Source organism: Trachymyrmex septentrionalis, unplaced genomic scaffold (assembly GCF_001594115.1).
Source record: "Trachymyrmex septentrionalis isolate Tsep2-gDNA-1 unplaced genomic scaffold, Tsep1.0 scaffold127, whole genome shotgun sequence".
In the NCBI taxonomy this organism is placed as follows: Eukaryota; Metazoa; Arthropoda; class Insecta; order Hymenoptera; family Formicidae; genus Trachymyrmex; species Trachymyrmex septentrionalis.
The window spans coordinates 1,312,640-1,328,471 of NW_017304406.1; the positions used below are offsets into that span (position 1 = coordinate 1,312,640).

Below are 15,832 nucleotides of genomic sequence, written 5' to 3' on the forward strand. Positions count from 1 at the left end.
TTTTAAGATTAGTTTAACATATTTTGTTATTAGACATTTATTATTCAAGATTTTTCATTTGATTTTTATTATTAAATATTAACGACGTATTAATCGATGCCCAATTTCTTCACCTTTAGATAACTTTAGATAGATATTTCCCAGAATACAATGTAAATATCTCTTGGAAACTTATCTGGAAGTGAAGAAATTGGGCATTATCGAATTGTTAAATAAACGAGCACTGATAATTGTTTCCACTAATATATTTAGATTAACTTTAACTTAGTTCAACTTACTCTTCATATCTCTTTCTAAAAACTAGGCATGAGAGAGGACGACTTGAACTAAACTCTGATTAAATTATAGTTAGCGATTAATTCAAATGATACAATCGCCTAAGGCAAGATTTTAACTACATAATTTAGTGTTCTTAACAAAAAATTAATTTATTGTTCTTAAAAAAATTAATAGATACTTCTTGCTAATAAAATCTAATATCACTTGATTGACAATTAAGTTAATTAACTTAATCAGCGCGATTATAATTCAATCGCCTAAAGCAAAATGTCTAACTTCGTAACAGTTCTTTCTCTAATCTTTTTCTTCATACGTTAAACAATAAAAAATTAATAATTCCATCTTTCTTAACAAAATAATATCGCTATTATTATCTGATTAATTACTAATAAGTTAATCGGAAAATTTGGTCGGAGAATCTTTCTATAGATATAAATAGCGAATTGTAGGTATGAGTGAGAGTGTGAGAGTGTGCGAGACCGGAAGGAAGGAGAGAGTAGTGGGGAAACCTGGAACAGCCGATGATTATTAGCTGACTTCAGTATGCTCGAAATTTTGGTTATATCGAGTAGTGATTTATTTTTTTCATGAGTACAGATGCACGAGGCATCGTTTGCGTCTTTCTGTGACGATACCCGTGGCAAATGAGGTCGGCACGCTCCACATAGCATGCATCTCCACTCGACAAGACACCTCAAAGCTCTCTTCGTTTAATTGGCCTACATAACCGTTCCGACAATTATGAATTTGCAAACGCTTTTTCAAGACTTCAACCCGAGGTAATTGCCGTGTTATTTAATACAACACTCGGTGACTCATTATGGGCACCTTTGTGACGACATATTAATTATTCATATAAGTATGAATATAAATACTTATACAACTATTATATAGTATTAATTTTAAATTTTAGTAAATTTCTGGTACACACATGTTTGATGATATTCACATCTCTATTTGCTCTTCGATTGGATGGTTTCATTGAATGGAGTTATTGGTCGATATTCAGTCCGATATGGTTCTGGAAAGGCATGGTGATCCTGGGAGCGATAGTTGGAAGCTATGTCTGGTGGAGGCATCCTCACGCAAGATTAGAAGGAGATGCCTATGTACATTATAAAGCAATGCTGATTACTCTGGCGTTGCATCTGATCTTGTTGATGTTTGAATTGTTAGTATGCGATAAATTAGAATCCGAGAGACACTTGTGGATACTGGTATTCATACCTTTGATTTTTATCTCGATAGTATCAATTGCGGTAAGTAAATATGTCTTCAAACTGCTACTGATGGTTATATCGATGAGTTCTTTTATTTTTTGATCCTTCTGATTTAGGTTTGTATTTGGGCTGTAAAACATGATCGGTCATTTGAACTGGAACTCTTTTGTGCAGTGAATGTATTACAATTTATCTTTTTGGCTTTGAGATTAGACGGCTTTATAACATGGAGTTGGGAAGTTGTGTTCGTGCCACTATGGGCACTTCTTTGTTTATCCTTGGTAGCTGTTTTATATGCGATAGTATTCGCCGCTGTTTTATTGAGAACACCACAAATCAATGCCCGGCAGAGGCGGACCTCTTTGCACTCAGCAGTGGCATATACATTTCTCGTTGTTCCCATTTTAGTATTTCAGGTATAATTAGCATTTTATGTGTGTGCACGTTTTATTAAATAAATCATAATTGTCTTAATTCTCTTTTCATAGTGTTATTTATTTGATAAAAATTATTCTGCGCTTTAGGTACTGCTAGCGAATAAATTAGATGGAGATATTTCAATAAATTATATAACAGTGGCAATGCCACTTCTCCTATCGCACATGACTCTTATTTTTATGTCTTTTGGTGCAAAAGGCGGAAATAGATGTAAGACATAATCTATTATTTAATATTAATCTAGAACAAATCTGTTCAAAACTTAGCACTACAACGCTCCCACGTCTCATTGAGCGAGACAAATGAAAAACAAAAAAGGATAGACATTAGAGCAGCTAATTGCTAGGCAGAACTCTAGCGTTTATTTTTTTTTATTTTTTATCTGTTTTTATTTTTTATCTCATTTGACGAGACATTAGAAAGGTGAAAGCATTTAACTCATGAGCTGAGTTTTGAATAGGCTTGCTCAGTTGCTCTAGGATAATGATATATTATTATTTTCTTTTAATATAATACATGTATAAGATTATTTCATTATTATTAATTTTATTTATTTGCATGTAAGAACGATGGATTTTTTGTTTAGGGTGGTTTGGTATCAGAAAAGACTTTTGTCACTTCCTGCTAGGTTTATGTCCATTACTTCAAGAATATGGTAATATTTCTTATCAACCAAGAGACGAACGAGATCAACCACCATCTGAGCCAATGATTACAGAAAAGAGCGAAAAACTTATTAAGAAAATTGACCTAATGAAACCTGTTGTGCCTATAATTTCTATAGACATGCCTGACTGATTGGCTCAAAACAGGTATTTGTTGTAAAGATATATTTGAGAAATGTATTACATACAGTGTGTAATTGATATATCACGATGTTTAAAATTCTTCGTTCTGTTATCTTTCAGGGTTAGCTCGGCTATTTTTAAATTGTTATTTTTAATGCAACTGACTTAACAGAGGCCAAATATATATTATAAAATAGTCAGGTATACTTTTTATTGAAATCTTAAATGCTAAATATGCATATAATTGAATATTGTTATATTTATTTATATTATTCCCTTCATTACTTTTATTTATTCTAGGCCTTATTAAGCAGAGATCGAATTATACAGATATATATATATATATATATATATATATATATATGTGTGTGTGTATATATGTCGGCTGGGATATAAGACTGAGCACCTCGCATCTCTAGAATAGCATTGCCAGAAAGCGTCAAAAAATAAACAAAAAAGCGGTTGGACAAATTATAAATTAGAAAAGTGATGTTTCTGTTAATGTTGGACATTGTAATGTTAAATGCCCGATCATTTATTATATTATAATGTAGAAATAATGTATATACAGACTGTTACTCATTATCATAATATTACATATGATGGATATTGAATATTATACAGGTCTACTATACGATGGTAGACAAGTACTAGTAACGTTACATTATTTTATATATATATTACATCTAAAAAATACTATTATAATCTAATAAAGTTTCTATTTTTTGGTATCAACAGCAACGATCAATTAATTTTTGCGATTTTTTATACTGCTAATTTAATATATAGAACAATATTGCACGTGGAATATCGAGACTTTGAGATTTTTAGTAATACTATTCAACAGTTTTTTACTTGCAAATATTATAGGCATTATAAACATAAAAGTGAATATGTTGAATTTTTTGTTCGACATTGCAAAATCTTTGTAAGTTATGTAATTTATGAAAAAAATAGAAAAGTACGTCGTGAAAATTTTGTTGAAACCTCTTTTTCACTTCTCAGGAGATTACCACAATGGTACATATTCCGGTATCCACATCCGACCAAGGAGCGAGGATAAGTTCGTCGACACTTTAGCGATATCGAAGTCTGCATCTTCTATCAGTGATGTTTCCGAAATGTACAATACCTGCAGACGATGTGCGCACAACGCAACGAATTTTGCTAACCCAGAACAGCTATAAAATGGAAAAAAAAAATTACAATATTTCATATTAATATTTCATTGGAAAGACGTGATGTGTGTTTTTCGATATATATCATTGCTGCAATATTGAAATATTTATTAATAATAGTTCATTATTAATAAGATTGAGATATTTTTACAAATTTTACAAATTGATAATTAAACATTAATGAAGACAGTTTTATTAATTTTTAAATTGTGTATTTTCATGAAAGAAATAAAATTTAAATTTACAATCTTGGAATTAATAAAGATATTTCAATATTGAGTTAGAGTAGCGATATAGCATATTCATGAGTACAAACGTGATTTCACAATCGCCCAAACTGACGGCACTAAGGTGCGAGCAACTCTTGGCCATGGAAATCAGGAATCGATCGATCGGACCGGATTCATATGTGGCGATAACTAATTCTATCAATCGTGGACATTGCTTGCTTATGCGTGACATCGACTCGGATGTTGCGTCGCCGAGATACAAATGTGTTACGGGGATGTGCGACGTGAAAAGTAATTTTTTATTATCGTCGTCGGTCATGTAAGATAGTCTAACGAAAAATAAAAAATACAGCTGCAAAGCTTATTTTGACTTTTACTCGCATCGCGCGGATATTGTAGTAATAATTCTTAATCAAGATGTATATAGTTCATTTTTACTTACAGCGCAAGATTTATGTCGGGCAAATGATTCGAAAACGCGGACCATGCTTTGTCACTAACAAATGGAAAAGGCTTCGCTTCTGGGTATGCCTCTACTCGCAAAGTTTCCAAGTGGATTTGCTTCACTGAACATAATGCTAAGAGCAGCTCATCGCTCAGCAAGGCATACGATAAAGATAATTCGCGAAGCCATCGACAATAATTGGTCAAAGCGAGGATGCCTAAAACATTGACGAACTTCCTTAACGCATGTATGTGCAATTTATGAAACTGCAAACTTAACTTTTATTCGTTGCCAACGATAACAGTCTTCGAATTACCTTCGGGCAATAGCCGCGGAAATCCTTTAACTCGCACAAGATGCAATGTTTTGGGATCGTTTTCATCACCGCAACAATAATCTTTCCTACATTCGACATTCTTAGCTTCAGAGATCGTTACTGCAGATTTAAAACACTCATCGTTGATCCCAAGCTTCTCCGTGCTCGTCACCGCAAACATTTGCGATAATAAATCGAGACGTTTAATTTTATATCACTCTTTTAAACTGAATTAATAAAAATTTCGTCGATTAAAACAACAATATAGAATTTCATTGGGAATTAATGAGTATTTTATTTTTTCATATTATTTTGTAGAATTGAACAATTTGATTTCTGAAACGCTTATATATTGTACTTTTTTACTCTTTAATTTTAAACTTTCTATTATATTTGCAGTCACTATCCCCAGAATTTAATATTCCTAATCGAAATAATCTATCATTAACTGATTCTTTCCAGTGAAATCTCATTGAATGCGGCTTAAACTTATAACTGCTACTGTATATTCTTATCTGTTTTCCAATATTAATATACTAATTCCACCTAAGAGAATACGTTTAATCTTACTCGCGTTCTGTAGTGATGAGATAAACTCTGGAGTCCGTCGCAAAAATATTCGCGCAATGAGTGTTCTCGATAATAAACTGAAGATACGTTCTTTCGTTCTGTCGCGAACCATGGTCCTCCGTGAAACGGTCTACCTCGACTCACCGAGATGATTAGGAACAAGCGAAAGGAGTTTGCGGAAGTGGGGACTAGGGCATGCACGCGAGATACGTTAAGTAAAAGTAAAATCGCGAAGAAAAGGGTCAAGGACTTCCCGAGATTGCTGGCTCGCGTATGTTCTTCGTACACTGTTCACGTGTATTATGCAAAAATGTAATGTCTTATACACGAGGCCTCCACGGGAAAAGCATGATAAACGCGTGATCCAAGATGCGAACTTGTGCGATTAATCAACCAATAGAGTTTAAAAAAAAACCGTGATTATATATACTTTGATCAAGAAAATATTAAAGTTAAGATTATAATAAAATTTCGTTACATATTTTTTATCTGTAGAATTTAGTGCTAATTGCATCAGATAATAAAATCTTACATAAAAGAGAAATTAATCGCTTGCAAAATATTATATCAAAAGATTAAAATTTTAATTTTTAATGAGTTTAAAGTAGTAGCAGTTTTTAGTAAAAGTAATGTTATTTCAATCCGAGATGAGAATGTTGAGTCGATAAAGTTTCTTAAACAGCAATGACACTTTTTTAAATATCATCATTATCGTAACTGTTTACTTATTTATTTAGTTCTTAACGTCTTGCACATGACGTTCCTTTCACTAACCGTTCACGTGCTATCAAGCTCACGTGTATGGATCGTTTTGCGCCCCTTCACGTCTTTCTGACATTCGTGGAGGCCGGACTATCCCAGTATCAATGTACAATTGACTCGCAGCATACGTTACGATCACCGTCAAAGATATGATTGTTGCATATATAATAAAAATACTGAATTATTAATATCAAGCAGTGGAAATTGGAAAGACGGTTTTAAAGAGTAAAGATTTAAAATAAAAGAATATCGAATTAAAATTTGTGGAAAAAATAATTCTTTATCTTATATAACTTTTTATAATAAAAACATTTATAATTTTGTTTGAAAAAGTTAGACTTATTTAATAATTAAAAGTAAATTTAAAAAGCTTTTATTTTCACATATAAACTTATTTTTATTTTCTGTACAGTATTAATTACCTATATGCTTACTATATATACATATGTGTTATATAGTTAATAAAAAATATAGTTAGTAGTAATATTACATACAATTCTCTTTTTTCTTTCATATTTGAAAATAAAAGTTCAAGATTTTATTTTATTATTATCTTCGAATCCTGCTACAGGCCATTTACTCAAATGATCTTTTAAAACAAAAGGAAAGAGGGACAGTACCTTAAAACAATTTCCCATTTTATCTTCATCGGTTATCATATGATATCCTGACTCAATGTGTTCCTTTTGATTATTAGAAGCATTTTGTAAAATAATTTTTAACCGTAAATCGATGCCAAGACTTTTCAGGAATTTTCTTTGCGTCACTGGACCAAACGTGATTAATCTATCGTCTTTCTGTGCAATCTCTTTTAATAATAAAAAATCAACATCCGCAGTCAGATCTGCAGTTCCAGGATTTAACAAGGGATCGTGTAATTTATGCCTGCAGAATGCGCGAAATGTATCGGTCTTTTCCCTCTCGTGACCATAATCGATCACTAATGCAAATCCTCCATGTTCCCACAAAAATTGGGACATGTAATCTATTATCACAGAGCACTGTGGACTTATTTCCACGTGATCTCTTTTCTCGTGCGACTAAAAGATATCGCTTTTATTTACCCTATTATCTAAAACTTAAATGCTACAGAAAACGACACAAATAAATGCTCACAGATAGGTATACTTTACAAGCAGCTGTTGACATTTGCGAAAGTACATATCGAAATCTTTCTTCCTTTGAGTCTTGTACTATATCTATTAAAATTTCTCTCCAACCTTTATCAGTTTTCTAAAATCAAGCGATGTAACTTTTGTAAAAATTATTCTTTACATATTTAACGCACATTTTACAATAAGTCATTAGTAATAAATCAGAAGCTAAAAATTAACTAATTATAGTCAATTATTTTTTTCATATTCTACTGTGATTGGAATTTCTTCTGATTCCTGATTTATTATTATAATGACTTATTGTACAATGGGTATAATACATTTAGTATCAACGTTCCAATATTTCCATACCTGGAATTTATGTATTGGTAGAGTGTCAAAGAACTCTTGTGCAATAAATACACTAAACTTTCTAGGAACATCATTGATAGAATAATACCAATATATCTTTACATTATCTCTCGTAACACCCTCTCTATAATGCGTAATAGAATTCTTTTGGTCTTCATTGACTCTTGGCTCAACACTTTTGCTTTTTGTACATAATTTCTCTGCTTGAATTACAGACAAAACAGGACTGATTTCTATTAAATGAACCGATATCTTATTTGAAACATTCAGTTTCTTGAACACCTAAAATAAAAGACAACTCGTAATTTTTACAGTTTTGTATTAGATTTGTAATGTCATATTGAAAATATACCCGTAGGATATCATTGATCAAGGTACCTCTTCCTGGACCTAATTCCACAAGTTGGATAGAATCTCTGCTAATCTTTCTCCATTCATTGACTATCCAAATTGCTATAATCTATCAATAATGATTAATGTATAAACTATTTCTGGACAATAATTTTTTAGTGATTTTGAAACAAATAGTAAAAGAAAAAAGATGGAATTATTTCAAGGATATTATTGCAATGCTAACTTCATAATTTCTTATGAGATCATCGACATAATAAATAAATACAGATCTTTTTCAGTTCGAAGAGTTACATACTTCTCCAAAAAGTTGACTGATTTCTGGAGAAGTTGTGAAATCACCTCTTTGGCCGAAAACATCTCTAGTTGTATAATAACCTGCAGTAGGATGAATCAAGATCTCCTTCATGTACTCTGCGAGCGTTATAGGCCCACATGCTAATATTTTTGCATACAATTGACGATATAGATCCGTTTTCTTCTCTAAACTGCTCGACGAGCGTAATGTCATTTGCGATAAACGAGAGAAAGTTCGCGCTAATCGAGATAACGCAATCATGTTAAATATAGCGTTAAGTACCTTGCGCTGTATGTGTATAAATTATTTGCATAACTACAATTCATGTAATTGCAATAATAGATTTTTATACGAAAATTTTTTCATATGAATTTATCACGATTTTCTTAAACTGTTAGGTTGATCGATAATAGGTTAGGTTGATCGATTAGGTCAGGTTAGGATAAGTTTGACTTTTTCCACGAAACAAGAAATAACTGCAGAGAGTGAAATCACAAGAGAATTGACAATTGAGAGAATTCCAATATTGTTGAATGTGAGTGTGAATATCAAAAAGTGACACAAAAATTACTCAATTTAAATTTGTTACATTTTTTTAGCGTAATTTGTAAACTAAGCAATCTATTTTTGACAAATGGATATCGGAGAACTGTTATCTTATAAGGTATGTAATCGAATTAGCGATTTGTATAATTTATATTTATTTCTACAATATATATATTATTTAATTTAATCTCGCTTATATGTCATAACTTTCGGCTTATAAACATTTTTTTTCTTCTTTGTTAATTTGGTGATTTACTTTTTCATTTGCTAAATAACGTATGATAATTAAATAGTGATAATATGTATAGCCTCCAAACACACCAAAACGACCGACAGCAGGGGAGGAGGATGACGAGGATGAATGGGAAAATGCAAAGAGGCCAAGGAGAGTGATAAAAACACCATATCATGCACGTCAACGACAACCCAAGGAACTCGATATAGTACCGTCTAGGAACGATGAACCAGCTACGCCTATCAGAGCTGCTTTGCCTTCATCGACTAACGATGTAGTTGAACCACAATTAACGGAAAAGGAGAAGCAAGATATATTAAAATATGTAGAAACTGAGGCTCCCGAGGTTGAAGCTTTGGATGAAGCGACGCTTAAACGTATGATTCTTTTGTTTGAGAAGAGAGCTTTGAGAAATCAGGAAATGAGAGTTAAATTTCCAGATCAACCAGAAAAGTATGCAAACACATGGAAGCTACATAAATATTTGTCCGGAGGAAATCTCAAGTATAATTCTATTCTGTTTGGACTTTTGCAGATTTATGGAATCTGAGGTAGAACTGCATGAAACTCTACAAGAGCTTCATATCATAGCGACCAATCCAGATTTGTATCAGTTAATGGTAGAATTGGGCGCTGTGCCTTCTTTATTAGAATTGTTGTCTCATGAAAATACTGACATAGCAGTTGGCGTGGTAGATCTTCTGCAGGAATTGACTGATGTAGACATATTGCATGAAAGTCAAGAAGGTGCAGATACACTTATTGATGCTTTGTTGGAGCAACAAGTTTGTGCTCTTCTAGTACAAAATCTTGAGAGACTCGATGAAACAGTAAAAGAAGAGAGTGACGGTGTCTATAATACACTTGGTAATTATTTAATAAATATATATTATTTGTTTTTTGTTTCTGCAAAACTATTTCTATTGAATTAATTCAACAACGATTTTTTTTTATTTCTAGCTATTTTTGAAAACCTGCTGGAGTTTAGACCAGATTTATGTGCAGATGCAGGAAAACAGGGTCTAATGCAATGGTTATTGCGCCGAATTAAAACGAAAACACCTTTCGACGCGAACAAACTTTATGCCAGTGAACTTCTATCTATACTTTTGCAGCACACGCCAGAAAATAGACTTCTTTTAGGTGATTTGGATGGAATTGATGTTTTGTTACAACAATTAGCTGTATGTATTTTTTTATAATCTGTGCATTGTACATAATGTTATCAAATTGAATTATCTTAAAATTGATTATATTTACAGTATTATAAGAGACATGATCCACAGACTGCAGAGGAACAAGAGATGATGGAAAATTTATTTAACGTTTTGTGTTCAAGCCTAATGGCTACAGTAAATCGTGATAGATTTCTGCGAGGCGAAGGTCTTCAACTTATGAACTTAATGTTGCGAGAAAAAAAAATGTCACGAAATGGATCTCTCAAAGTGAGTTTATTTGCAACACGTTTTGTTGGATTTATATAAATTATTACGATTGAAATATTATAGGTTTTAGATCACGCTATGAACGGCCCAGATGGAAGAGATAATTGTAGCAAATTTGTAGATATTCTTGGATTGCGAACTATATTTCCTCTGTTTATGAAAACTCCAACAAAAAATAGAAAAAAAATGCTTACTGCAGAAGAACATGAAGGTATTAGAGAATATATATAGTTTCGATATATATTAATATTATTAAATTAATCAATTTTGTTATTTATAGTAAAATAATAAACAGTACTTTTGCAGAACATGTTATTTCAATCATAGCAAGCATGTTGAAGAATTGTAAAGGACAACAACGTCAAAGATTACTTAGTAAGTTTACGGAGAACGATTATGAGAAAGTTGATAGATTAATGGAATTACACTTTAAATATCTTGAAAAAGTAGAAGAAGTGGAAAAGAATGGAAAGGTACGTACACAATTAGAAATATTTAACAGAGATATCTAAAAGCAAAAAGTTTAAAAAACTTGTGTTCTCGATTTTTTATCACAAGGAGGACGAAGACGAAGAAGAGTCTTATTTGAGAAGATTAGACGGTGGGTTATTTATATTACAATTAGTAGATTATGTACTTTTGGAAGCTTGCACTGGTTGTCCGCCTGCAGTCAAACAACGAGTGACAAGAATCTTGGCGCAAAGAAGAGCATCCCTTAAAACAATTCGACACATCATGAGAGGTAAATGACGTATATCTAACGGCATATTTAATCATAAATTTATATCAATAATGTATTCATTCAAATATTTTTTATTTCAAAACTAGAGTACGCCGGTAATTTAGGAGATGCTGGGGACACAGAATGGAAAGAAGCAGAGCAACAACATATCTTGCAATTAATTGATAAATTTTGATATGTATTTTCTATATTAAAATATATTGTTATATATATAATAACGTAATAAGACTTAATAACTTTGTATTATTATGTAATGTACAATACAATAATCATAATAAATATATGTATAACTCCAGACATAAAATATTAAAGTATGTAAAAAATGTGCTATTGATTAAGAGTTATTTAAGGAGAATTTTATTTATGGAGTAGAAAGCTATTTTTATGAAAAACTTGCGATTAATCCTAATCCATTCATAGGTTTGTGTTATCTATAAAAATATCTTATGAAAGACCTAGAGCATTTCATGTCATTCGCTAAATATAATATTAATATAGAGACTACTTTCTGAAATCCAAGGAATCATTATTATCTTTTCCTGTTCGAACATGCGAGTAATTACATGCGTTTTATATAATTGATTAATTGCGAGCGTTCTTGCGAGATTACTAGTAACATTTTTAATTTTAATTTTTACATTGAGATAATAACGCGATAAGGATCGAAACGTCTGTTTGAGGTTGTATATAATTTGATTGTTTATTAATGTTTTTCTCACTTAACATCTAGAGTGGTTCGTAGCTTTTATTATATTAGTTTATTTCTAATATTAATAATAAATGTATAAAAGAAGAAAAATTATTTCATTTTGTGAAAGAATAAATTTAAAAAATATTCTAATATCGAACATTCATTAAAAATTTTTTTTCAATTTTGCTAGATTCGTTCGTATATCGGTCATGATATTCTGAAAGTTAAGATTGTAACCAATCACAGTTGAGCACCCTGAGAATAGGTTAGATTAATGAAAATATAAAGCCGGTGATGATTTGAGTGGAGTGCCGAGAAATAAGTTGTTCCTACATACGGATTTATATGAATAGATTCTATTCTGTATTTAATTTTTTTAACGAGATATACGTGTAGAATAAAATATGGATAATAGTATAACTAAGAATGCAACAATAGGACTTCAAGCAATACAAAGTTATCAACAGATACTTAACAATGTGCTCGTACAGGTATAAACTTATACTTCTCAATTAAATTTTATGCATTGATTTTCTTATTTATATTACATTTGTTACATTAAAAAATTGTAAACTAACTTACATTACAGAAACTTGAACAAAATGAAAAACGAATTAAAGCAATAACAGATTATAAAAAGGGGCACAAAAAAGTAATAGAAGGACTTGAAGCATATCCATTATCACTTTCTGAGAATTGTATGGTACCCATCGGCAAGCTGGCGTTTATGAGAGGAAAATTAATTCATACTAATGAAATCTTAGTTTATTTGGGAGAAGGCTATTTTGTCAAGTATAGTGCATCACAAGCGATTGCATTATGCAATAGGAGAATAGCATGTATAAATATTACATATATCCTTGAAGAAAAACATTTTATTAGATATTACAATTGTTATACGTTTTTATGTTATTAGGGGCGGATGAAATGCTAAAGAGTTTAGAAACTGAAAGAAACTTGTATGAAATGAGACAATATATTCCATTGGAACATGATGTTTTTGGCAGGGACAGAAAAGATATAGTCGAACATTGGACCGAGGATAAGCTTGATGAGTGGAAAGGTACATATAGAAAATTTGTCTTACATTTTTATTTACATTATGTTAGACATTGAAATTAAAATATTCTTTTGCAGTGCAACATAGACAACATGAGAAGGAGTATCGTCAGAAACTAGCAAAGTTGAAGGAAAAAGAAAAGACTAACATTCGTACTGAAGAAGATCTTTTTAAGAGACTCGATGAATTAGAGGTGGAAGAAGAATTAGAAGATGAAATTTACAGGTTACTTAGTTTTATAATTAAAACTTATTTTTAATCTATTGCTTATTGTTTTATACAATTGCAGACTGGAAATCGAACGAAAAGCATATTATGGTGATGACTTGAAAGATGGCGAAGTTTATGATGAATCAGAAGAGGATGAATCTGATTCTGATCTAATTACAACAGAGAAAATTCAAGAAGAATTAAAAAAACTGAAAGATATCCAAATGGGTAGAGTTACAAGTGACACGTCGAATGACAATTCTGATACAGTTCAAGATAAAATCATTGATACAAGTGCTACAAAGAATGAACAGTTTCATTCCTCTACAAATTTTATCCAAGAGAAATTAAGGGAGAAAAATTGTTTACCTGAATATAAGGAAGTGTCTAAAGACACAAATACAAAGGAAAAAAGGAGAATATCATTTGCTGAACCATGTGTCATAGAAGACGAAAGCAATACAAATGAAGTATCAATACCTCAAGAAGTTTGTTCTGCTGTGAAGCAAGATGATATATGTAATGAAAGTTCTGAAGATGAAAATGATGCCATTAAAATTGAATTTTCACATTCATCTCATACTCCAGATATACTTGAATCAAATAATATGGAAATACAAAGTCCAGTAGATATTTATAAAATGTTTAATGCTCCTAAATCGATTTTGAAAAGATCTCCAAATGATATGATTTTTAATGAAGTTGTTCCTCCTTTAAACGAGAGCAATAGTACAGATACAGAAGATGAAGATGAATATGTTAATTATAAATATAATTCTGTAGGTACAAATAACTTGATCATACTATATTATCACGTAGATATTATATATACTAATAAACATATTTTGTAGATGATCAAAGAGAGAGTCCAAGAATGTAAAGCTTCACCTGTAAATGTTTCGACAGAGAAAGATGGAAAAAGAATTGTAAGTAGGTTCAAACTTGAACGAGCTGGAAGAAAGTGATAATTTGTAAATACGTATATTGAAATTAAAAATCTATTTTTATAATACACACATAACTTCCCAAAATTACATTTATATTCCAACTATGTCATTTAAGAAACTATTTTGATTATCAATCTTGTAAAGATTACAATATAATCTACATGCAGTGATGCTTTGAATTTCAGTAATGAGAATTGATTGGATTTCAAATGACATTAATAAGAATAAAATGCAGGATAATGTACATAATATTTACAATATATTTATTTCTGCGATTTCCATACAATAAGTGAGCCATTTAATTTTTTCAATAGGATGGAGGCAGGACATGGTAGTAAATGAAATAGACATAATTACTGTCTAATGTAACATTAATTCTATGTTGAAAACAATCCACTATTTCGCACATCCTTAAGAATATTATATAGGTGCCTTCTCGACCAATTTGAACCAGTGGCCGCATTCACAACGACGTGGAGGACCTTGATGCAACCACATCCAGTTTACATGTAATGAATCCTCATCACAGATGCATCCCATTATACGACTTTCAAATGCACTATATACTATATTGGGATCTTCCTTTGTGCTGATTGCTCGCTTCTTTATGCTCAAATTATATGGATCCTAAAAAGATATAAGTTAACATATATATTTTTAACAAGATATTGATATTCATCATAGTGATGTTTATTAAAAAAATACTAAGAAAAAATATACGCAAGTCTATAAAAAATAATCATGAAAGAAACATGTTCTCATTATATTAATTTCTTATTTTTGATACTTGAAAAGCTTTATCAAGAGCTTCATTTTTCCAAATTTATCACCTACAACATTTCATTAATATTGTGGCATAATAATTATTATATTATTATATAATTATATGTCATTAGTATAATTATTATATCATTAGCACAGCAAAGCCATAGGAAAATGTCCACACAAGCGTGCCGAACTGGAAATGTCACAACTTACATCGTTACCGGCTAAATAGGCGAGCATTTCTCTCTTCTCCAAACCTGTGGCATGATCGAGCGGATCGGCAACTGTCAAAAAAAGAAAAACAGAGATATATGTATGAATCGACCGAATTTTCTTTTCTCTCTCTCTCTCTTCATTACGTGCAATACATCGGCGTGGACCGAAAGTCAAAATCGATGGGCGAAAAATATTACGTAATGTAGATAATGTGAAAACGTGAAAAATCTGCGGGACGGACGATTCGATGATTCGTCTCGGAAGTGATATTTACGTTCTTGTTTCTTTTGGGAGCACGCGAGGCTATAAGAGATCCGCCGTCGACATGTTTGGAGCACGGTACGAGCGCATAACCATGCCATTTTTCAAAATACAGAAGATATTACTAGCCGTGTCTTGGCCCGACTGGGTTAAGTCGTCAGTCTTTCAGTCGCGGATCGAACGATGCGCAGATCGTCTTGCCGAGCTACTAAACGGACGCTAGCGAGGCGCTGCAGGCTGCAATATGCAGAATTGACAAGTGATTAATTTGAATTTCGACTGAATGAACTTAGCCGATATATTGAATAATTATACAGTTTAAAAATATTTAATTTAAATTATCTAAATAATTATTAAATTTTTTAAATTATAA

The 15,832-nt window shown here is 31.4% G+C and overlaps 6 protein-coding genes across 7 annotated transcripts; 3 read left to right on the forward strand and 3 right to left on the reverse strand.

The window, feature by feature from the left end:
* The first annotated feature begins 946 nt into the window (after window positions 1–946).
* Window positions 947–2,882, forward strand: LOC108756409 (transmembrane protein 185A). Its single transcript, XM_018500181.1, has 6 exons — window positions 947–1,058; window positions 1,193–1,538; window positions 1,616–1,915; window positions 2,024–2,147; window positions 2,524–2,749; window positions 2,846–2,882. The coding sequence occupies exons 1-5, from the start codon at window positions 1,021–1,023 to the stop codon at window positions 2,733–2,735; spliced, it is 1,020 nt and encodes a 339-aa protein (XP_018355683.1). The 5' UTR covers window positions 947–1,020; the 3' UTR covers window positions 2,736–2,749; window positions 2,846–2,882.
* A 720-nt stretch (window positions 2,883–3,602) lies between these two features.
* LOC108756454 (F-box/LRR-repeat protein 3-like) lies at window positions 3,603–5,485 on the reverse strand. Its single transcript, XM_018500279.1, has 5 exons — window positions 5,465–5,485; window positions 4,895–5,121; window positions 4,576–4,795; window positions 4,220–4,462; window positions 3,603–3,906 (listed from the first exon to the last, which is right to left on the reverse strand). The coding sequence occupies exons 2-5, from the start codon at window positions 5,073–5,075 to the stop codon at window positions 3,735–3,737; spliced, it is 816 nt and encodes a 271-aa protein (XP_018355781.1). The 5' UTR covers window positions 5,076–5,121; window positions 5,465–5,485; the 3' UTR covers window positions 3,603–3,734.
* Window positions 5,486–6,732: 1,247 nt separating this feature from the next.
* Window positions 6,733–8,729, reverse strand: LOC108756453 (NADH dehydrogenase [ubiquinone] complex I, assembly factor 7 homolog). Its single transcript, XM_018500278.1, has 5 exons — window positions 8,342–8,729; window positions 8,045–8,152; window positions 7,693–7,974; window positions 7,343–7,459; window positions 6,733–7,266 (listed from the first exon to the last, which is right to left on the reverse strand). The coding sequence occupies exons 1-5, from the start codon at window positions 8,600–8,602 to the stop codon at window positions 6,757–6,759; spliced, it is 1,278 nt and encodes a 425-aa protein (XP_018355780.1). The 5' UTR covers window positions 8,603–8,729; the 3' UTR covers window positions 6,733–6,756.
* A 33-nt stretch (window positions 8,730–8,762) lies between these two features.
* On the forward strand, window positions 8,763–11,510 carry LOC108756451 (beta-catenin-like protein 1). Its single transcript, XM_018500276.1, has 10 exons — window positions 8,763–8,876; window positions 8,941–9,005; window positions 9,196–9,575; window positions 9,658–9,989; window positions 10,083–10,306; window positions 10,385–10,567; window positions 10,631–10,778; window positions 10,874–11,040; window positions 11,126–11,309; window positions 11,396–11,510. Exons 2-10 carry the CDS (start codon window positions 8,976–8,978, stop codon window positions 11,482–11,484), a joined length of 1,737 nt encoding a protein of 578 aa, XP_018355778.1. The 5' UTR covers window positions 8,763–8,876; window positions 8,941–8,975; the 3' UTR covers window positions 11,485–11,510.
* Window positions 11,511–12,299: 789 nt separating this feature from the next.
* Window positions 12,300–14,396, forward strand: LOC108756452 (unconventional prefoldin RPB5 interactor-like protein). Its single transcript, XM_018500277.1, has 6 exons — window positions 12,300–12,491; window positions 12,590–12,839; window positions 12,917–13,063; window positions 13,138–13,285; window positions 13,350–14,049; window positions 14,122–14,396. The coding sequence occupies exons 1-6, from the start codon at window positions 12,405–12,407 to the stop codon at window positions 14,233–14,235; spliced, it is 1,446 nt and encodes a 481-aa protein (XP_018355779.1). The 5' UTR covers window positions 12,300–12,404; the 3' UTR covers window positions 14,236–14,396.
* Window positions 14,397–14,459: 63 nt separating this feature from the next.
* LOC108756456 (cytochrome c oxidase subunit 5B, mitochondrial-like) lies at window positions 14,460–15,659 on the reverse strand. 2 transcript variants are annotated; one of them, XM_018500286.1, is made up of 3 exons: window positions 15,476–15,659; window positions 15,196–15,266; window positions 14,460–14,844 (listed from the first exon to the last, which is right to left on the reverse strand). In XM_018500286.1, exons 1-3 carry the CDS (start codon window positions 15,558–15,560, stop codon window positions 14,638–14,640), a joined length of 363 nt encoding a protein of 120 aa, XP_018355788.1. In that variant the 5' UTR covers window positions 15,561–15,659; the 3' UTR covers window positions 14,460–14,637. The 2 variants fall into 2 exon arrangements, with proteins under 2 accessions (XP_018355788.1, XP_018355787.1); XM_018500285.1 differs by having other exon boundaries at window positions 15,473–15,655.
* Window positions 15,660–15,832: the final 173 nt, after the last annotated feature.